The sequence below is a fragment of the Micropterus dolomieu genome, linkage group LG06 (genome assembly GCF_021292245.1).
Source record: "Micropterus dolomieu isolate WLL.071019.BEF.003 ecotype Adirondacks linkage group LG06, ASM2129224v1, whole genome shotgun sequence".
NCBI lineage: Eukaryota > Metazoa > Chordata > Actinopteri > Centrarchiformes > Centrarchidae > Micropterus > Micropterus dolomieu.
In genome coordinates, this window is record NC_060155.1 from 10890068 (window position 1) to 10913049 (window position 22982).

The 22982-nt window shown below is 40.9% G+C and overlaps 1 protein-coding gene across 4 annotated transcripts in view; it reads left to right on the forward strand.

The window, feature by feature from the left end:
• The window catches only part of pde1cb (phosphodiesterase 1C, calmodulin-dependent b), a 118136-nt gene that overhangs the window by 27785 nt on the left and 67369 nt on the right, over positions 1 to 22982 (forward strand). For 2 of the 4 annotated variants that reach the window (XM_046052036.1, XM_046052037.1), the window contains exons 2-3: positions 1126 to 1176; positions 1862 to 2027. In XM_046052036.1, coding sequence (XP_045907992.1) covers positions 1126 to 1176; positions 1862 to 2027 — 217 coding nt within the window. Of the gene's footprint in view, positions 1 to 1125; positions 1177 to 1861; positions 2028 to 15953; positions 16637 to 21851; positions 21879 to 22982 lie in introns of those variants that run through there. The other 2 variants (XM_046052038.1, XM_046052039.1) reach the window with 2 other exon arrangements.

The following is a 22982-nucleotide window of genomic DNA, read 5'->3' on the forward strand; positions in this document are numbered from 1 at the left end:
AACAGCCATGCGGCTGGAGTTCAGGAGATTGTCTTGACCAGGACCACACCCCTAAATGCATTGAAGCAACTGCCATGTGATTGGTTGATTAGATAATTGCATTAATGAGAAATTGAACAGGTGTTCCTAATAATCCTTTAGGTGAGTGTATATTGATGTTCTGTTGTTAAAGAAAGTGTTTTTCTGAGTTTCATGGATCCAGCATCTAGTGGCCAATAGGGGAACTGCACCTTAAGGTTTTGTCAAACATTGACCACAACAGTGAAAGATTGCATCTGTTCCAGTGTGTTGTACAATACTTTATACTTATTTGTTGTTTCAACAACCAATTCTGACCATGCCATCAGTGTGTTACAACACAAACGAGGACAGCTGTTGTGTTCAGCTGTGCCTTCGTCTTCTCCATTTTTTTTTACAGCAGTGGACAGCAGAGTCTTCTGATGCTGTATCTTGGGCAGGCCAAGTTCAAGGTTCAACAAGGTGTTCACGCTGAGATTCCTTCTGCACACTGTAGCACTATTTTTTATTGTACATTTTGATATGTTGATATATTCTTGTTTTTCTGCTCTAGATGTGTGTATATTTCACTATTCTCTGTGAACCCCACATGCTGTGTCCCCAGTGTTCAGTGAGATTCCAGCAGGGCACCAGAAGTGACAGCAACAATTACAGTCACTACTTTCACTATCGGCAATTCCAGGGTTTAATGACCTTCCTGACACTTCCTGGCTTATATATAGACACAGAAATGTACATAAAAAAAGAAATAAATGACAAGGCCTGTGAGGGCAGAATGTGGCGAGTCTCATTAAAATTAATTGTGCAGCATGTAGTATATATGTTTGTGTGTTTATGCTCACAACAGTCTGTACTAATGACCTGAAAGCAAAGTTCTGAATCATATGTTGAGTCATGTGGAGGAAAATGTAGCGTTCTTAATAGACTGAATTTTCATACTGTATTTGTTGCACATGTGAAAAATGGAAAATATAAATTTACAGCTATAGTTTTTAGTAGTCAACACAGAACATGTGTGTGTGCAATAACAAAACAGAAGTTACAGATACTTTTAAAGTAATTGTTAACCACATTTTCTTTCTCTTTCTTCTAATTTTCTTCCTCCAGTGGCAAATGAAGATGGGGAGGGCTCCACCAGACCACAAGCCAGTTTTGCGCGTACGTGTAATGTTCTATATAAGTCATGCTCCATTATTAGCCAGTTCACTAAATTCATTCATTTCAAATCATTTCACCTTTCAGATCAAAAATTGCTACACAGACTTCTGACCGCCTCAGTAAAATGGAGGGGAACAGAGTTTAATTTTGTTTTGTCAAAGCTGAAAAAAGTAAACTTTCAGAAATACTTTTACTGCTACTAACCATAATCCACCCACATACCTTGTTGACAGTAGATTTCACTAGTAAATGTTTTCAGCTGGCATGTTTAAATGATCAATGTATACTGTTTTACTCTTTACCGTGGGCTGCTCACTATTGTTAATAATATATTATAAAAATAGAATACAAAGTATTACACATTTACTTTTCATGACACCTTGAAATCTGTAATTGATGATAAAAATGAAGAAAATAACTACTACTTTGCATTAGTACTTGCCTGCTGTGTAGTGTGTTACTTTTAAAGACTAGCATTGACAGCATATATCCGCATGGGGGCAGCATAACAAAGGCACTCAGTCCCTTTTACTGAGATCCAGAAAGCCATGTACTTTAAGTGGAGCTTCTTCAGTTTTTTGTTAAATAATTGATAAAAAAAAAACACCCAGTAAACAAAGCTTTATTCAAAGCACTACACGACTGTAACACCACTAAGACTTGTTTTTTTTTGTTTTTTTTGCAGGCTCAAAGTCCCAGAGTGCTTTGTGGAATGCCATCACGGCAGGGATGGGGATGAAAGGCAAAGAGCAGAACGCCCCCCTGAATGACCCACGAAGTCCCGAAGAGATTCTGGCTGACGATCTTCCTGCACCAGATGAACCAGATGCAACAGAGAAAACAGCCATCAGGTTTGCTGCTGTCAGGCTGCTTCAGTGATGCAGAAAAATTATCATGGGGGTAAATCCTGTGTCTGGCTGCAGTGTGACATCGACAGCCATGTCCAGCTCATTATCTTAATGAGTTATTTACATACAATCAGTATTTCTTTTAGTATACAGGTAGAAAAAATTCTGTATTGTGTTTTCATTTAGTATTTTTGGACTTTGGACTATTTTTGGATTAACGTGAACTTGATTGTTAAGTTGTCGAGAGAGGATACTCTTCTGTCTGACATTTAACATTCCTGATACACACAGACACACACGGTGCTAATTGCTATGTATGGCTGCTGACCTCAAGGGACATGAGCATGATTGATTCCACCTTGATAACAAGGACTTCAAACCACCATTAACATAATTTGGTGTCACTTTTAGAATATTGAGCGTCTTTTAACGCCTGATTCCAATTAACCTTGATGGCTCTGGAGACCGTTACAAATGCTGCACGAGGCAAGAAGTGAGCATTTGTCACAGGATACTAAAATGCACCTCGTACGCAATAACAAGCTTTTGATTGTATGCAAAATAGACAAGGAGTTATGGCAAGCCCATTTTAGAGAGACTGATTTTCTAACTGATTGGTCAACAATTTATGGGGTATTTGGCATGAGATTGTTGAGTTGTCTGATTTTCTTCCTCTACAAAGTCTCACTGCAGGATGCTTCTTCGCTGGTGCTTCTCCATGCTATCTCAAATTATAGTGCTGTTGTTCTCTGCCATAGTCTTCCCCTGAACAGAGGCCTTTTTTTCCCAGAGTAAGGTAGTGACAAGGAGAAAGTGATTTTCCACTTGACTGGACACGGCCTGTTCCTTCATTTAAAAGCTACAGCCTAGATTTTAAAGATAAACACAGTAAGCGCAGGGCAGCTAAAAGCACTTTCACCTTCCATAGAGGAAACAGTTCATTCGTCCGTAGAGACAGTGGCTTATTTCAGTGTCATATATTAAGATATACCTTTTAGCTTTAAGCAGGATGGGGAACAAATGCCTAGCACACACCAAATGTGGTTGAATCTTTGGCTGAGGCTTAACAATTTGTATAACTGTCTACTGGCCTGCAAGAGAATGGTTCATTTCAGTAGCACAGTTTATCTAAAAGTATGCTAAAATAATACCCTCTGCAATTTCTTGTTTATTAAAGTTATTTGACTGGTGAAACAGTGATTGCACCTGGTGGAATTGGGGATTTAACAGCAAATGTGGCCTCTTGAAAAAAGCTTAGTTCAACTATTTTGTTTTGTTGTATCCATTTCATATGACTCGCACTCCTCAATAGACAGCCATCTTTTTGCTTATGTCTTTGTCTGGGAAGTCCCACTAAGGTCAGGGCAAGTCTTTGGTCAGGCCAACAGTGCTTAATAGAGAGCAAATCCACAGGGAGTAGCAGGGATGTACAACTGAATGACAAATGGTTAGATTATGGTACAAGGTGATTAAATGGCTGCCGAACTAGCAGTAATCCATAAAATGATGTAACCACGGTGTCACCTCCGAGGCCAGAGCTGGCTGTTATCCTCCAGGCGATGATAATTAGATTTTATTGGCAAATGGAGAGGGATCACGGGATCTGTTGCAGGCAGGACGGGAGTGAGTAGGTTAAAGGCAGCAGCTATTGACCTACATAAACTGGGGCTATGAAGGTAAAAGTCTGCTTAGGTCTAGCAGAATATGGTGAAAATAAGGCCATTTTGATAGTGATTTTAAACCGTTTCACTATTTTGATTAAACTCCTTAGTCCATTTACCTTAAAGCATCCTCATGGCTAATTGAATAATTTAATGTGCTCGGCTGGTTGCAGTTTTCCTGTCATCCCTCAGATTACAAAGCTCCCTGATTGTCTTTTTTCCCCATCTATTTTCAGATCAGCCTGAATGTCTGCCTAATACTTCAGGCACCTAGCAGCTGCTGAAATAGTTTTAGGATTACAGCTGCTGCTACAACACAATCAAGTGCTTAGTGCTTAGTCACACAGTGAGGGACAGAAAGCAATATGCAGCCATTAATGTATAAACACATGCTGACTCATCTGTGCTGCTGGTGTCATGCTGGTGTTTCTGCTCATTAGGGGTGCCTTATGCATTTTAAAGCACTTGCTAGCTATTGATTGGGCTATACAGAGGTTTTTATGAAGAAGGTGAAATCAGTAATATTTTTGAATGGGATTATCTATAGCAGGTTGTTTTGTCATTGTTTACCCCTAAGTCCACAATCATTCACAATTTGCCACTTGTAGTCTACTTATGTTGTTTATGCACGGTAATTCAATTCTGTTTTGCCAGCTGCTATTTTACATTTACTAGTTACTTTGTTCTAGCTACAAGTTGCTATTCTAATGTTTTACTTCTGTCTTATAGTATTTTGTGTACCTACCACCTTTACCAACTGCAATTTATGTGTGATAGCACTAATAGCAATGGTGACTAACTTCATCTTAACATTTTCCATTAGGTGCAAGTTAGTGTTTTTTTCAAATTGTGTCCCTTCTGACTGGTAACTGTTCTCATTTAGCAATTTGAATGCAGCATCGTCATCATCATTTCCATCAGCACTTGCCTCTCATCCGGTTCGACTAATTTGGTTGACTGATTAATCAATTGGTTTTCGTTTTCCATTTTAAATTACCACTCTGCTGTGACAGCCAAACCTTTAAAGGGGTTAATGCACAAAAAGCCATTAGGGTTATTTCCATTCTGGTCCCAAGAGAAGGGGAAGTGAAAGGTTTTGTGCAAAAAATAAGTTAGTCATTAGTTAATTAAAAACAAATTGCTGTTGTATTCCACTCTAGTGAATGCTCCATTGTGATTTGAGGGTAGGAACCAGTTAGTTTTATTTAATTTGATAACCATTTGACTATGTTAAAACTTGCAACAGTATGATTAATATGTCATATAATAACATATGTATTGATAACATAATTAGAAATAGTGTTGTTGCAAAGGTCTTAGTGAAAATAACAAGTTGCCTATAACTTGTCTAGAAAGTATCTATAATGTGTTGCTTGGTAAAATGTAAAATCTGCTTCATGTTTTGCCAGCAAGAATCTAAAAGTAAATGTGTTGTCCTCCACCTCTTTTACTCTTGAGTGGAGGTGCTTCAAATTTAAAAAGAAAAATAGTCTATGACTGAGGTGGAAAGTTGGGTTAGGCAATAAAAGCAAAATGCAGGACACTACTGAAGCTTCAGCTCTAATGAAGAGATGGAAAATTGTGGTAAAAACATCAGATCTTCATGGACCGATAAGTAGACTGTAATGTTCCTCACATTAATACATGGAATATGTTTGAAATTTGACTGATGCTCTTTAAATTAAGTCATCTGAGTGTGCCTTCTTCTGCAGTGGATTAATGGCAACCTACAGGAGAATTAGCACCATGGATTCATTCGCATTTTCTTTTGCTGAATTTCAGAAAATCTGTGCTACATTTGGATGGAAACTTGACCTAGTGACTGTCAGAAACAGAAATGTCTCTTGTAAATAAAATTAATCACTAATAGCTACTAAATACAGAGCTAAAGTGTATTCAATAAGATTACAAAGGTGAATAAAAGCTTACCTAATTGTGAATAGGGACATAAAATGTGGGTTCCAAATTATTAGTGCAGCCTTTTTAAAATTGAGCATTCACTCACCACATGTCCCTTAAAAACAATCAGTTTGTTCTTTTGTCATCTCAGAGTTGTACACAGCATCAAAATATCACACAAACAGACTTGCAGTAACCAGAATCACAGACACACTTTTCATAATTCATACAACCATGCACACATTCTGCTGAAAGGCAGTCACTCTTCTGTGGTCAGCTGTGTGATTTATCTGCTGGTTAATTGGATGCTGTGCGCCGCTGTGAACTTTGCAGTTGATTAAGGTGGCTGTCTCCTCCGCGGCAGCCCACAGTTTTGGAGGCTGACCCCTCCTTTGGCTGCAGCCCCAGGTTCACAGACCCCCACTGACATCTGCTGTGCAGCAACAACCTCCATCGCTAGCCTCACTAGCCGGCTAATGAGCCTCCGCTGGCCAGTGTGACGGGAAGCACATGGGCAAATGGCAGAGCTATTTATCAGAATGATTGAGGCGTGACTTCACAGGAGCTGGATCACTGCTGTCTGCCACATATTTCTAGATAAGACTTATATACGCTTTATACACTGTATACAGTATACGAATCCAGAGTTCAGAGTTGTGCCAAAGAATGGACTCGCGTTACTGTAGGTTAGATATACAACATTGATGTTGTTTGTGGTGATATAAAAGCTACTGATAAAAAATACTTTTTTGGTTATTGATTAAAGAATAGATCAACAGGCTCATGAGGGGATTTTTCCAGCTTGGTTTAATTCGATATGATTTTGTAATGTATTATTGTTATTTACGAGTGTAAAGGGGATTGGAATTGAAACATATTTCATTTTAGAAATAAAATCTTTGTGTGAAGTGCTTACAAAGGTGAGATAAAAACAAATATTGTAAAATATTATTTCTGTACTTCTCCAGAAGAAGGGTTAAAGTGTGTGTATGCATTGATGTCTGTTGTGATAAGACCAGTCCATTTTCTTTGACTGCATTTACAAATAGGCAGAGGGTACATTAAGGGACTACTTTGAATCTCACCCTTACCTCATAACTCCTGACCTCACTCAATAATAGTGTATTCACTTTGCCCACATAACAGCCTTTAAATACACTACGTGAATTCGCTCACCCATGATGTGAATAGTTCCCTCTGTGTAGGCTTTGCTCACATCTTATTGTGGGGTTAATATAGTAATAGGATCAGAGCAGTTACAGGCTGGGAGGCACTTATGTCTGCGGAGCATAAATTTGCTGTGATGTGAGTGAGCTGAGCGAGTGAGTTGCAGTGAGTGTAGCATTTCCTGAGCCTTGACCCTGAGGTGAACTCTTGGACAGAAAATCACCATCTATCTATTTTATGGTGGCCATAATTTGCTGGCGACAGAGACACAAGTTACCCCACAAGTACCCCAAAATATCTGCTTATCAAATTAAAATAAAAGCTTTTATATTTTATGATATAAAAAAATATTTGACTAATAATATGTGTCTGATTTTTTTTCCACAAAAAAAGTTAATTTGCCTTGTTAACGTAATTATATCTGTAATTTCTCCCCCATTATATATCCAGAATCTATGTATATGCAAATATTTAACTACTAAACACAAGATGTCTCCTACTTCACAGTGAGGTCTATTCTCAGTGTATGTTCATTGGAGGCCTCCAGCTTCCACATCGCCGTTGTGTAAGATCCATATTGGACCATGATTGACCTCTAGAGTGCATGTGATGTCACTAAATCATGCTCGTACAGACAAGTGTTAAACTCAGATTTAAGGTGAGCACAGAGCGGCCTCCCTCCTTCAGCAGATTAATCTGAAAACCTTGTGGAGTCAACAGTCATCATTCTGCACAGTTAAGATCAAGTGAAGTAACAATAAGGCTACGTTCAGACTGCAGGCCAAAGTGGGACTTTCACATGTGGTCCAAATCCGAGAGATCGAATCTTTTTAAATGCGACCTGAGTCTGGACACTCACAACTGAGGCAACTTTGTAGGGCAGCTGTTGTCACTGTCCTGCTGTAGACGGAGCGGCGGTGGATAAAAAAGCTCCACAAAAGCCATCATTAAACATGTAAACCTCTTTCTTCTCTACCTTGCTATCATCTGCTCACAAATTCCCTTTCTTACACCTGAAATCCAACGGACTGCGAGCTCTCTGAGTTATGCGCATGCTACTTGTGTCCGTGACATAGTGGAGAGAGAGAGCGAAAGAGAGAGAGAGAGAGAGAGAAAGGAAGAAAGTTGTGCAGCAATTGCGTTATACAGCGCCAGACACCGTAATGAAAAGAACAGAAAGTTGTGAGCACTTGTCATAATTCCGGAGAAATGTGACCTGTGAGAAGACAATGAAAAACAGGAGTCTCCCATGAAAATTGGGAGGGTTGGCAAGTATGAGCTAACCTCTGTGGCTCTGTTTACTTTTGCACAACAGCGTGGTGCGTGTGACATCGTGTTCTTCTGTGCATGCGGGTCACTTTCAGGCCGGGGACAGTCACCCTGGAGTCAGATATGGGCCACATTTAAGCAGTAATGTGAACTGTCAAACAAAAAGATCAGAATCAGATCAGAATTGAGCATTAAAGCCTGCAGTCTGAACATAGCATAAGTATCACACATCTTTGAGTCGAGGGAGAACTATAAGTGATGTTTTTGATTTTTACAATGAGGGGTGGTGATAGAGCAGTGGATAAGATACATGCCTTTGGTGTGCGAGACCCGGGGTCAATCCCGCATACAACCTCTGATATATATAGCAATTGTAAGTAGCTTTGGATAAATGAATAAATGCAAATGAGTCCGTGGTTTTTGGAATGGCCATTAGTACTGCTAATGCAAATAACACCAACTCTATAGCTTTCTGCTGTTTATAGCTCTCAGTTTGGGTTTTCCAGTCTGTATTTAGACTATAGTTTCCACTGGCCTCAGCCAACCCCTCCTGGAACTGTAGGAAACATTTTCAGCTAACGAGCTCAGACAGCTTACTGTAATCTACCTGTCCAGTGTGAATGGTAGATAGTAGTAGATAGTGTATACCAGAGATAGAAGTCAAGTGAAAATTGGAGTTATAGTAATCATATGCTAGAAACATGGCTCAAATGAGATACTAATGTTGCTCTGTACCTGCTAAAGTACTTGCCAATTGTTTGCAAACATATTGACCATAAATAAGCACTTGATTAGCCGTTAGTATATCAGGCTTCTGTTTCTGTGAGATTACTGTCACATGAACAAGACTAAGAGTCAGCCGTGCTTGTAGCTGTGAGGCACAGCAGTGATTTGAGCGAAGCGTTCAATGTCTATATACTAACATGGTCACAAATTGGACTTTTGACCTTATGGTGGTGCTAGATGAAAAGTCAGAGGATCATTAGAATTTATCTTGTAGGGACCTTGAATATATATAGCAAATTTGATGACAAACATTGTATAGATTTAGATAGGAACTTTCTTGCCAAGTAGTGTTTTACACATGAGGAATTTGCTTTGGTGATAAGGTGCTACACGTAGACAAACATACAGTTGACATAAATAAATGTAGAAATATATAAATATGGAATAGACAATGCAAGTTCCATCCATCCATCCATCGTCAACCGTTTATCCTGCGTACAGGGTTGCGGGGGGCTGGAGCCAATCCCAGCTTACATCGGGCGAAAGGCAGGGACAATGCAAGTTGTATAAGAATGTTAAAAAGAATAGAGAAAAATAATACAACTATTTGCAGACAACGTCGCAGATATTTACATGTGCATTATTGTGGGTTTGTGTTGTGCAGACCTATTGCAATGGAAGAGAAAATTGTGTACATAAATACATAAATTGACAATATAAAAATATACAACAACAAAGATGAACAATTAACAACAAATATGTGCAATGTGCCAGGTTTGTGAATGATATTAAATGAAATAGTTTTTGCATGTGCAGAGACATTTGTATTATTTGCAAGGAGAGAGTATCAGTGGGGGACCGGGATCTTGCCAGTGGGGAGAGTCTGAAACAGTTTGTGACCAGGATGGGAGGGGTCAGCTGCAATTCTTTCCTGCTTGCCTCAGAGTCCTGGTGGCGTACAGGTCCTGGAGTGATGGAAGATTGCAGCCAATCACCTTCTCTGCAGAGAAAATGATATGCTGCAGCCTGCCCGTGTCCCTGGCAGTGGCAGCAGTGTACCAGATGGTGATGGAGGAGGTGAGGATGGACTCAGTGATGGCGGTGTAGAAGTGCACAATCATGGTCTTTGGCAGGCTGAACTTCTTCAGCTGCCACAGGAAGTACATCCTCTGCTGGGCCTTTTTGGTGATGGAGGTCATGTTCAGCTCCCACTTGAAGTCCTGGGAGATGATGGTGCCCAGGAAGCGGAAGGAGTCCACAGTGGCGACTGGGGAGTCACCCAGGATGATGGGGGCGGGTGGGGCTGGGCTCTTCCTGAAGTCCACTGTCTTCGGAGCGTTGAGCTCCAGACTGTTCTGGCTGCACCAGGTCACCAGATGGTCGATCTCCCACCTGTAGGCGGACTGATCCCCACCAGAGATGAGCCCAATGAGGGTGGTGTCGTCCGCAAACATCAGGAGCTTGACGGACTGGTGACTGGAGGTGCAGCTGTTGGTATAAAGGGAGAAGAGAAGGGGGGAAAGAAGGGGGGGAACTGGTGCTGATGGTCCTGGAATCAGAGACATGTTTTCCCAGCTTCACGTGCTGCTTCCTGTCCGTCAGGAAGTCTGTGATCCACCTGCAAGTGGAGTCAGGCACATTCAGTTGAGAGAGCTTGTCCTGCAGCAGGGCTGGGATGAAGGTGTTGAAAGCAGAGCTGAAATCCACAAACAGGATCCTGGCGTATGTTCCTGGGGAGTCCAGGTGCTGCAGGATGTAGTGAAGGGCCATGTTTACTGCGTTGTCTACAGACCTGTTGGCTCTGTAGGTGAACTGCAGGGGGTCCAGGAGTGGGTCTGTGATTGAGTTTAGGTGGGACAACACAAGTCGTTCAAAGGATTTCATAACCACAGAGGTAAGGGTGACAGGTCTGTAGTCGTTTAGTCCAGTGGTCCTTGGTTTTTTGGGGACAGGGATGATGGTGGAGGCTTTGAAGCAGGCTGGCACATGGCATGTCTCCAGTGAGGTGTTAAAAATGTCTGTGAACACCGGAGAAAGCTGATCAGCACAGTGCTTCAGGGTGGATGGGGAGACACAGCTGCCCAGCTGCTTTGCAGAGTTTCTGCCTCCTGAATAGCGGGGGTTCATGTAATTTGCTACATATAGCCAAATTTGGGTTGTAGGCCAAAGTACACTAGCCACTGCGGTGGCACCTGTAATGTATGTAAAGGATTTCACTCTTTTAATGCTTTTGCCAAGAAATCTGCTCAGCAGATTCTTTAGAACTGCTTTTACGTTGAAAAGAAAGTCATTCAATCCAATTAAAACAAAGGTTATAATCTACAAAACTTTTCAATGAGATGTTGTCCAGTTTTGACAGTAAGCAAGATGACTTTCCTTTTCTGTGCTCTTATCTGCTGCTCCAACAACAAAATGAGACTTGTGGAAAAATGCCTCAGACTACCATCTTCTGTCAGAGTGGGTGACTGCAGACGGTGATTAACCCAAACATGTTTGCTTTCACTGTCAGTTTAGACAGTTCCACATTTTCACTGCAGTAATGACTTCACCTATATTCAAGGTTATTGTCAATTTGTCAGGACGGTTTACTCTGAACCACAATTGTCAGTCTCATGGTGGCGAAAAGTCAGAGGATAACCAAATTCATTAGATTTCATCCCCTGGGAACCATGAATGTGTGTACCATTCATCCATGACAATCATCCAATAGTTGTTGAGATTTTTCAATCCACAGTGGATAGTGTTACGTCCCGAGGTGTCTAGGGATATTGGGACATAAACATAAACCAGATGTTGTTGGTTTGAAAGGATATTTATTTGAAGTAACGCAAATGGAGTGCAAACAGAGAATGGGCCAATGGGTGCTGTGGAAATCAACAAACAATTATAACAAAAGGAGATCCTCAAAAGGAGGATTACTGCTCTACAGAGGTACTAACAAAAACAAGAGTAAACCAAAAGCTCACTAACCTACAGCATTTGCAAAAACCCAAAACACAAAGCGCACAGCACCCCTGAACCTGGTGAAAACTAACATAAAACAACTACGGTGTGTGCAAGAAAGGTGTCAGTTATCTCTAAGCTTAAACCTGGCCCACTCCCTTACCTTCACACAATGAAACACAGTCAAGACACAAAGTCTGGCACGGGTAACAAAACACTACTACAAGCGCTGAGACATGTGTTCCCAAGGCAAGCAACTCAGGTCAGATTGCTGCCTCAAACGGCAGACCCAGCAGGCTTTTAAGCAGGTGGTGGTCGTCACTGTCGCCCTTTGATTGGCCCGTAGTAGCATGCCGCACCAATCGATGGCATGGTCATCGGAAACCCAGGAAGTAGGCGGGACCTTCCCTCCTCGTGCAGCCAATCCTCCGCGCGGGCTTGCACAGCCTGCTCAGCATACCAGATAGCCTACTCAAAAGCACAGGCAAATACAGGTGGGGGCGGTTGCAGCCGTAACAATAGACCAACATTGTCATCAATAGAGCAGCTAGGTTGGCTAAATATCACAAAACACTTTAACGTCACATATAAGTGAATACAAATATTTTGTAGTCTGAACTTTTTCTTCCTTGTGTTTACATGCCACATATTTCAGTCCAACGTAAGTGCTGTAGTAACAAAACCCCAATTCTTTCTTTGGTAACCGTTTGCACCTTTGTAACTACAGGTGTGTAAGACAAGGCCTGTTTACTGCCTCCATGCTAGTCTGGAGCCTGATTGCTCCCCTCTTCACCTCGGTCCTCAGATGTATGCATCACCTTTGACCTATGTGGGGAAGAAGTAATGGGAAATTTCTTCTCTGGTGTATTTTTCCACTCTGCAAATAAATATAGCTTTATAGCTGGGTGCCCTCAATTTCTCCCACCCATCCTTCCATCTCCACTGCATCCAATACAAAAAGAGAAATGAAGTGCAGAACTGTATAGATGGAAAATCACATTTTTTGATAAATGATCTTAAACAAAATGTGGTCATTACCGCAAAGGCGATTGCTATTTTGATGCATAGATATCCGTATCGGCTTGCCTGGGAATTTAAATGAGATTTGAATTTTTCATGTACCTCCAAATGGCCGGGGCTGTTAATGTCTTGATTTCGATGTGTGAGCTTTGAGGGAGCCCGAGCACAGTGACAAGAATACCTTAGCAGAGCATAATTTTACAGCCAGTCCCTCTGTCATAGTCATACGAATAATTCATTTTCCCAAGACTTGATTCATTAGGTCTTTTTTGTGAGTAGTTGTTGTGATAGTAATTAATTAGGGACATATTTTGATGATCATTATTTGAAGGGACACAATCAGTTTTTTCTCTTGCGTTGGTTCATCAGTCTTTAAAAATTAAATAAAATGTTCCATTATTTTCCTTAATCACTCATTCAGACATATACTATTGTTATGTAGCCCCCAAATTTAAAGCTTTTATTCACATTTGCTTCTCCTCTTTTGAACTAACATGTGACACATCTTGCATGCTTTGTGTGAACGTGTATGTGTTAGAATATGTCCTTCATACTGCTATTTACTAATTAATTTTGCAGTCAGATTCTTTGGCAACTCAGACATATAATTTAGAAATGAGCAGCAAGCAAAAGACCTCTGTGTATTCCTAATATTTTGTCACATACTCGAACATCGTTGTGCTGTCCCTCTCATCATCCAGTGGTCCAGATAAGCCACATTACCACAGTTGTGGTGTTTCCCGCAAGGTGTTTCATTCATCAGTAGGCAATCTAATTAAAGTATTCTCTGAGATTCCTTGGGTGCAAAGGCTCGGGGCCACATAGCTCTCAATGAGACTGCATTCTTGATCCTGCTATTCTATGCATCTGAGAATGTTTTTTTTTCCTACTGGATGCTAAAAATATTTTCTCTTTACCTTTTAACTAACATTAGAGCTTATTGTTATTTGATCATCCAAAATCTTGGTTTGTGATGGTTGTCAGGCAATCAAATATGACTGAGAGATCAAAGTCAGAAGCAAAGAGTGATCAGTAGCTATTGTTATCAACTACTCTTATTTTTAACAAGTAAAGACACAGGATCCATTTTAGACTATTCCACACCTTACATTATGTCCATTACATTCATTGCCAGTGTAGGAAGAAGTGTGTCCTCTATGTTGCAAGGTGGAAAGGTAAGGCTGAGGAGGTCGGGGTAGAGGATGGGCGTGTAGCATATCTGACTTAAATGCAGGAGACCATAAAGATGAGAGTATCCTTAAAATGAACTAATTAACCAAAGTGTCATCCGACCAAGTCTGCAGGAAAAAGTGTTTATAGCTGTTCTGAATGGTTACCCTCGAAGGTGGGGTGAAAAGCCAGCTGTCATGAGGAGAGGGGAGACAAAATTATCACTCAAATATGGGGCTAGCCTACCTTCTCCCCTCCACACACCTGGCCAATCACTGCGTAAATTAAGTGTGAAAATTGTGAGAGGCAGGGGAGGAGGGTTATAGATGCTGTTCGACCATCCAATCTGATACCTTTACCTTCCAATGCTGAGGTTCTTCGGGTGATACTGTGGAGGTAAAATCAACCATTGATGTGGGGATCATGTGTCTTCTTCTCTTTATACCACCTGATAATCACAGCCTTCCAATCAAGAGTCAGCTGCTGTAAACTTGTGTGACTACTTCTTATTAAGTCAGTACCTATTTTCCTTTACCTGCATTGCACTCCACTGAGTGCAATCCAGTTTACATTGACCTTCCTAGTCCTTGCACTGTTTTTGACAGAACCTTTCTCACCAGACTCAACCTTGTTCAGTGTCACACTTGCATATACAGATGACATGGTACATCAGGCCCCTGGGGTGAAAAGCTGTGAACAGCAAGCAGCAAAATGTGAAGTTGCTGTTGTGGTTTCCCCTCAAGTTGACCTGTCATCTCTGCCTGTGGATTGCGATCTCCTGGGGGCCAGCATACCTTCACAAAAAGGGAGAAAAAAAGAGTGGATTAAAAATAGGCATTCAGAAAGAGAAGGAAACTGAAAACCAAACAGACAGAGGGAGAAAGAGACACAGATAAGTGCGCCTTTGAAGACAACATCAGCAGGCTTCATGGCACTCAGGCAGACCTCTCTCCTCCCTCCTCACGGAGGACCCATCTCAGCAGATGAAAGCAGGAACCGCTTTGAGGTGGTGTCCTAGCATTATCCCTGCATCCTGCATCAAGTAATTGAAAGACCTAAGAGTATGGTAGGGGGCTCGGAGAAAAGGGGGTTCTGGGCTGAGTCACCCTTGCAAGTTTTGGATTGGCAGAAAATGAGAATTCTCATGGGTTTTTCCTAGATGTTCAGTGAGCTTGGAGCTAGCTAAGGAGGAGAAGAAGAAAAGAAGCAGCAGAAAGGGCTGAAGAAGTTAAAGATGTACAGAATATATTTCTAACATACACTATTTAGCAATTTATTGTAATTCCTCTGGTCAGGCAGAATGACAAAGACCTGAACATTTTGAAATCACCATCAGGGAGCTGGCATCTCAGTAAAGATGTGGAAAAATATAATGGTTTATTATAGCAATCAAATCAAACTTTATTTATTAAGCGCCTTTCAGGCTTTACTTAATTAGATAATTGAAAAATAGAAATAATAAAGTTGAAATCTGAACATTATAGAAGAAAATGTCACAAAAAACGTCACATAACATATGCAGGACCTGGTGCATGGACATGGCTTATTGCTGCAGGTATCATAAAACAGAGAGAATAATGTGTGTGTAATATATGTATAATGCTTGTATTTGGGCGGGGGTGGTCTCGATGGCGCTCAATGGATCAGAGTAATCTCAGTCAAATCAGTGTCAATGCACTATTTAATCCTCTCTGGCACGACATTTAATATGCTGTACAACAAATGTATTATCTACATTTTCAAATGAATACATTACAGATCTACAGCTCGCTTTTGCAGCAAATGTTTTTATCAGTTTGAATGTTGATCTGCACTGCTGCTGCAGATGTCTGTATTTGCTTGACGACATTTACCTTTACATTCCTGATGAAATAAGCACACATCTGTTAAAATGTCTATGACTCAGATTGTGAAAAAGAGTCCTGTTTAAGTCCCTTTTATTTAACCTGGTGTTTCCAGTAGTGCAGGACAGTCTTCGTCATCTGTTTTCCTAAAGGTCTCTCCTCCTTGTCCTTCTCCATCCCCACTCTATTTCCTTCTTCACTCCCTCTGGTTTTCCTGGTGGATGAAACAGGACATGGTTTCTCATTATCAGCCAGACTCCTCCCTCTCTTTGACTGGTGGTGTTTCTCCTCCCTCCCTCTTGAGCGGAGAGCTTGGCAGTGAGCGTTAATCCCGGATTGAGCTGCCCTGCCGTCTGCATCCCGTTGTTGCTGGGAGAGCATGGCACGGCTCCAGGACCCCTGTGCTCACACAGGAGAGAAGTGAACGCATGAGAGAGAGAGAGAGAGAGAGAGAGAGAGAGAGACAGACAAGAGAGGGAGAAAGGAAAGAGGTACAGTTTCATGACTGTCACAGCTGCTTGAGCACTGCGCTGCTGAGTGTTACTGAGTTTCAGTCACACGCACTCTCTTGCATAAACAAGAGAGAAAAGAGAAAGAAAAGGGAAGGATGACGGCCGGTTTGTCGCAGCAGTTGGTGCAACTGTGAATGAAGAAAGAGGAAACCTCGGTCACGTTCTGGGCTCCACCACATCGCAACATCCCTCTGCTCTGTGTTGCGTCTTTTTCTCCGCTCACACACTTGAGAGGGATTAAACTTTTTTTTTCTCCCATCATCTCTTGTTGGCGCATCCGGAACTTTTTAAGCAACTGACATGGAGTCTCCCACCAAAGAGATCGAGGAGTTTGAAAGCACGGCCCTGAAGTACCTTCAGCCGGAACAGATTGAAAAGATTTGGCTCAGGCTCCGGGGACTGTGAGTATATCCACTTTTACTGTTTTCAACAAGTGTGTGAAGCAATGCTGCACACGTGTGCCTCTGAGTTACTTTCATGTTTGAATTAAGCTTTTAATATTTACATGTGAAATGATCTATAATAATTGATCTGTAAAGCTTTACTTGCAAAACAAATCTGATATGAATGTACAGGAAAGATACAGGAAAGGTGTCCTTGTCTTCGTTCACCCCACACATGATTTTGTTCATGTGTAAGATGCATTGTGTGTGTGTGTCGGTTTGAGAGAGAGAAAAAGGACCAAGCATAGACTGATTGATGAAAGTAGAGCAAATACCTAAAGAAGTAAGAACAACACAGAGAGATTACTTAAGCAAAACAGCTCTGAGCTACTTCCTTTGAACTATTTTTGAATAATTTACTTTATTTGACAGCAAGGGAAAAAAGGAAAGTACATCAGAGCTGAGGTATTAACTGAGGGAGGGTTGCTCACACTTGCACTCTTATTGCATGGTTATTTAAGTCAATTCAATTACTTTTTTTTACTCCAATGCACGAGAATGTTTTAAAGAGGCGGGGAAATTATTATGTTTTGGTGGTCTCCTCATGCCAGATGCCCTTTTTTATAGCATCTGACATGCAATAAACACCTGTTGTCCATTTAGAATTTTGATTCTACAAGACTATAAATTTTTACTGAATGTGCGTATTTTTGGTTGAGATATTGAGGCTGAAGGAAATTCCTCTTTGTCTTCTCACATATTTGGTCCTTTGCCTCTTATGCACCCATATTGTTCTCTTTAAATAAAACAAAAGCCTCCTCGAGCCTCACATTTCTAATTTCTCTCTCAGTATCTTTAGGGAGGTACTTTTTTAAACCCTCCAACACTGCAATATTACTTTCTCTCATCCACCAACCAATCAACACCTCTATGACCTTTCACCCTGAGAAGAAATCCCCACTCACCGCTTATGCAAGTTGAAGTGGGAATTTTCGCTTATCCATTTTCACTTCTCATCATTCTTCCTCAGCAGGGGGAGGAGACGGTGAGTTGTGTTTAGAACATTTATTTTTTTTTTGTTACTGCTGGAGGTCTGAATGAAATGCAGTTTCCTCCTGCGCCACAGATGACTGCTGAGTGAATGAACTGTGCATGGGGCTGCAGTTCATCTATCAGCCTTCCTCTCCTCTCCTCTCCCTTCACATCACTGTTTTATTTTTAGTTATTTTCTTGTCATGGTATCTCTGTTGTTCCATGATTAGTCACTGTTTCTCTCTCTCCTGTGTCCGAAACCCGATATGTGGTTCCCCCCACCATCATCCTCTGCCACATTTAGTTTCCTCGGATGGCTTCATTGTCTCTTCCATTTGGTCACCCTCATAAATCCCCTATCATAACCATCTGTCTTTTTGGATATTTGATGGATAGTGAGTCAGATGAATGTTTTTTCCCCCATCACGACTACACTGCAGTCTGCTGGGTGCTCTGAGGGCTCCTGTTGCGTGTCAGAGATCACATTAGCCTTTAATCTCACAAAGAGCCTCCGTCTGAAGAGAGGGAGCTCCAACTGACAGGCAGCCCCCACAGATGTTGATGCTTCACACAGTGTATGTTGTGTGAGGGATCAACAACATGCAGCATATGTATGTGTGTGTGTGTGTGATTGGGAAAGGTTATGTGTGCATGTGCTTGTGTGGACGATATAGATTGGAAGTGTGTTTGAAAGTGTACATGGCGACTTGGTGACATTTACTGTATGTGATGACAGCTTATCCTAAGAGATTTGTTTGGCAGCTGTATGATTTGTGTGTATGTGTGTGTGTGTGCATGTGTGTGCTGGATGGCTATCACAGCACTCTCAGGCACAGTGTACTCCGCAGAGTACACCAATCATCTATGGATAGACAGAGAGAGCATTTGCTTTGGACTTTCCCTCTGTTCAACCTTCAGTGACGCAGTCTAAAGCCATGAACAGCGTGTTGTGTTTTAATGCTTCACACTGTCAAATGGACCTGTTATGTTTTTGCATGGGTGAATGTATTCCAATAGATTTCCACTGATAAATTGAATCAGTGGATCAGACCCAACCTCTCCGTCAACCACTGATTAATGGAAATCAATGAATTATTTAATCACTTGATCAACAGTTCATCACATAGAGCTCCCTAAGGGGAAGTCCCAAGGAGGATCAAGGTGGCCAGATGACCGCCTTGACACTATCTGATTTGTGAGGCACAAACAAGCTGCTTTTAGCCATCAAGACAGCTATTTGAACATAACCTAAACATTTACTTTAACTGGGCTACATTTAACTTCTCTGTGACCTTTTTAAATACAATAATTCCAAGACTTTCCATGACCCCTTCCAACCCACATCATCATTATGCAGAGGACATTGCATTAAAGCCTTCTAATTAGAAGAAGCTCTGTGTTGTTGACACACGCGTTTGGATATAAAGCAAGATCAGTGAGGAGGAGGGGGCAAAAGGTGGGATAAAAGATAGAAAAGGGGGTAAGGAGAATATCCATACTTTTGTTTCCCCCTGACCTTAAGGTTCCCATTTTGTTATTTATCCATACTTATTGGTCTCTTACATGCTTTTGTTATCCATATCCTTCTCTTAAAACTCCTCCTCTCTTCTTTTTTTTGTTGCATCAGTTTCTCTGTTTGTAACTCCCATAACATCTGACTGTGAGACTTCATGTCTTTTTAATTGTCATTGCTTGATGGACCCAAAATGATGGATTTAATCTTTCTTTTTTTCTTATCATGAGGGAGCTCTTAACATTTCTTTACGGAGCTGATCTTCCTTAGCTTGCAGTTTTATTCTGAGCTCTAGGAAAGATTGATTCAATAAACGAGTGAGAAACAAATCAAGCTAAGTGCTGTGAATTCTGCCTGACTGGAATTTAAATCCATGTCTGTAGTGGAACGGCAGACGGTCCATCCTTCCCTCCACTTTGCTGTTATGAGTGTCTTAAGTGTGTGTATGTGTGTGTGTTCATGAATTCAGCTTATAGAACCACACTGTTATCTCTTTATGGAGGCGTGGGCGTGTTTTAGGCGAAATGTTAGGGTAAGTGATAGCAGGTGTGTTTTAATGTGACTGTGTAGGTAACCTGTGTGTGTGTGTGTGTGTGTGTTTGTGTGTGTGTGTGTGTATGTGTGTGTGTGTAGTAGTAAAGTAGGTGTGATGTCAAGGGGTGGGGTGGTGTGTGTGTGTGCTTTTTGCATTTCATTACGCCTCTCTTAAATCCCTCATCTGCATAAGTGATTGTAAGCATTTGCATTTTTTTAAAATAAATTTACAGTGTGAACACAACTAAATAAAAATGAAAAACAAACAACCACTACAATCAGAGGAACATATAATTGCTTTAAATCCACACCTTTGATACAGTAGCATTCTCCTGGATGCTTATTTTTATTTTTTGGGACAATGTCTGTTTTGTGACGCAGTGAAAGCACAGTGACTCTCACGCAAGAAACTCCTTGGATTTTTACCTTAAAGCCTTCTTAGTGTTTTCTGTGCGCTTTATTCCAAGTCAGATTCAGCTAACTTACTGCTCATTTCAACTCAATGAAGGCCACCAGTAGGTGTGCGTTCATGAGATTTGATCATTTGCATAATTAATGCCTGATAGGCTGTATAAAGCTGCCTGTTCCATTTTCTACTCGTCAGTGTGCAAGTTTTATTTCAGAATGTTGTTTCCAAAGGGCATAAAGAAGAGTTTCACACAGCAGAGCATCAAGTCAGCAGATGAAAAAACAAATAGAAAACAATTTCAGTAGTTGTATAGGAGGACCCAAAACAATTAGAAAATATCAAGCTGCCAAAGAATCGTCATCCAAACTGTGCTGTTACTGACAGAAACAAAGACTGAATGGTTTGACATGACATTAGATGCTAAAAACGTTTTTATAAAAGCAAATAGGTGACTTATGACTTAAATGGGATGGACAATAGTACTGTACATTATACAGCAAGTGATGATGTTACACTGTCAGGTGCAACTGAGCACCAGGACAGCCGAGAATTTTGTGCAAGCTCATAAAATTATAAAAAAAAAAAAACTTCTCAAACCTCTCAGTAAATTGGCATTCCATGATAATAATGATACCATAAATGGGATGTTAAATTTGCAGTACATTTCTGCATATATTTTTCTAGTGGAGTGCCGTATCTGCGGATCGGGTGGGTCTGGTCATAAAAACTAACATTCTGATTAATAGCAGTTGGGTTGCGGATGGGTGAAATAGGGTGAATCCCCGTTAAGAAAGACGCCATGCGCATTTACGCACGAGGTACAGACGCATAACTTCGTTGATTATTTAAATATCCTGATACGCCGACTGGATCGGTGAGGATGCACAGCAGCCTCTCTAATTAAAGAAAACTCTCATTTATGAATACGATACACAATAAAACAATTACCTGGATCAATTAAATCAACTGTGACCCACGACTAGTTATTTCACAGTTTATTATAATGCAGCGTGTGAGGATACAGACGCAGTGAGGATACAGACGCAGTAAGGATGCAGTGAGGATACAGATGCAGTGAGGATGCAGACGCAGCGAGGATACAGACGTTTCACAGAGGGGAGGAGCATAACATAACATGGATCTATCTGTTTGTCTCTGTTAACAGAGACTCCAGTCTGCAGTGTAATTCATACACTTCACCTATAAACCACAGCACTGTAGAGTTTCCATACTCACACTCTCACTCGTCCTCATGAGCTCTCTCTCTCTCTCTCTCTCTCTCTCTCTCTCTCTCTCTGCTGCTAGTCTGGATTCATGTGCCATTTAAATAGAAATGCACCAAGGTACAAGCGCACCTGGCTAAAACACACCCATGATTATTTAAGAGACTAAGTTCAACCCTTCTGAACCATGCTCCTGGCACACCGGCCATTTTTTCCCACCATTAAACTAGCAAAAGTGGATTCCTTCACCTAATCGAATTGGACCGATACTGAATTTCATTTAAACCTAGGAGAATACTTTAAGGGCGAGAACATTTTGGTGAATGCGACAAATCTCTAAAATCTCTTCCACATGCTCGGAGCGAATGTGTTCGTACGGGTGGTTCTTGCATGAGGCCCAATGTCTTTTATTTCTGTCTTTACATGTTAAGAATGTTAAGTAGAAAAATAAATCCAACAAAGATTACCAGAGTTACATTTCAATTAATGCCTTACTATCCTAATGTCTGTTTTCTCTGTCAGGCGCAAGTACAAGAAGACGTCCCAGAGGTAAGACTTGCTGCTGGGACCTCCATCCTTCTGCTCCTCATCCCTCTCTCATATTCTTCTGACCTTCTCCCCCTCCTGCTCTACTCTAATTATTGGATTTCCTACCTCTGCTCCTCCTACTCTCCTACATCAAAGGACCTCATCCTGGACCTTCTGCTCCCTGCTTTTTTCTCTCCTCATCATTCATTGTTAATTGTCTTGCAAAGCACTTTGTAACTCTTTGTCATGAAAGTGCAATTTGAATAAAAGTTATTGTTATCGCTATGATTATTATTATTATCATCACCTCTGTTCATCACTCTTAGCTGAACAAGTGAAACACACTTTTTCACATGTGTATGCATTCACAAATACTCTTTCTATTACTTGCGCTTTGTCTCTTGTGTCAACTCATCATCATTACCAGACAACTGGCACCCTAATGGATAGAAATTATGGGACCGCAGACATCATCTCACAAAACTTGAAAGCTTGACGAATAACTTGAGCGCCGTGCATGTTATCTTCTTTATTATGAAACTTTCATTTGTTTAGTTCTGTCGGAGATGCTCAGGGGAAATCAGGTCCTCTATTAACTAGAACTTGAATGCATTTATTTACAAGCCCAAAAGCAGGGATTAATTAATGCCGCTGGATGAGTGGGTAATATAGATTTAAGTATCATTTGTTAAAGATGTTTCTGCATCGATCTGAAACATGCAATCAGTATCCTTCACCATTCATTTAATTTTCCCCAGGCATATTTTATAGCTTTAGCACCCAGGAGACCTTGTAAAACTGTAAAATGTTTTATATTCCAATATTTTGTGTACCGTCCGATTTAGGTAATCAAACTAGCCAGGTGTTTTTGTTGTAAGTGGTTAAACCTCCCAGCTCTAAGATCATATTCTTACCTACTGGATATCCAAGTCCTGCCAAAACTTTCACTTTTTGTACCTTCCACATTCTACTTTATGAATGAATCAATGAATTGTATTCATGTTTCACTATTATTACATTGAGATGCTTATATATGGAAAAAGAAATTAAACATACAGGTATAGCAAAATTCAGACCAATGCTTTGACAGTAAACACATCCTGGAGACCAGTGGTTCCTAACCTC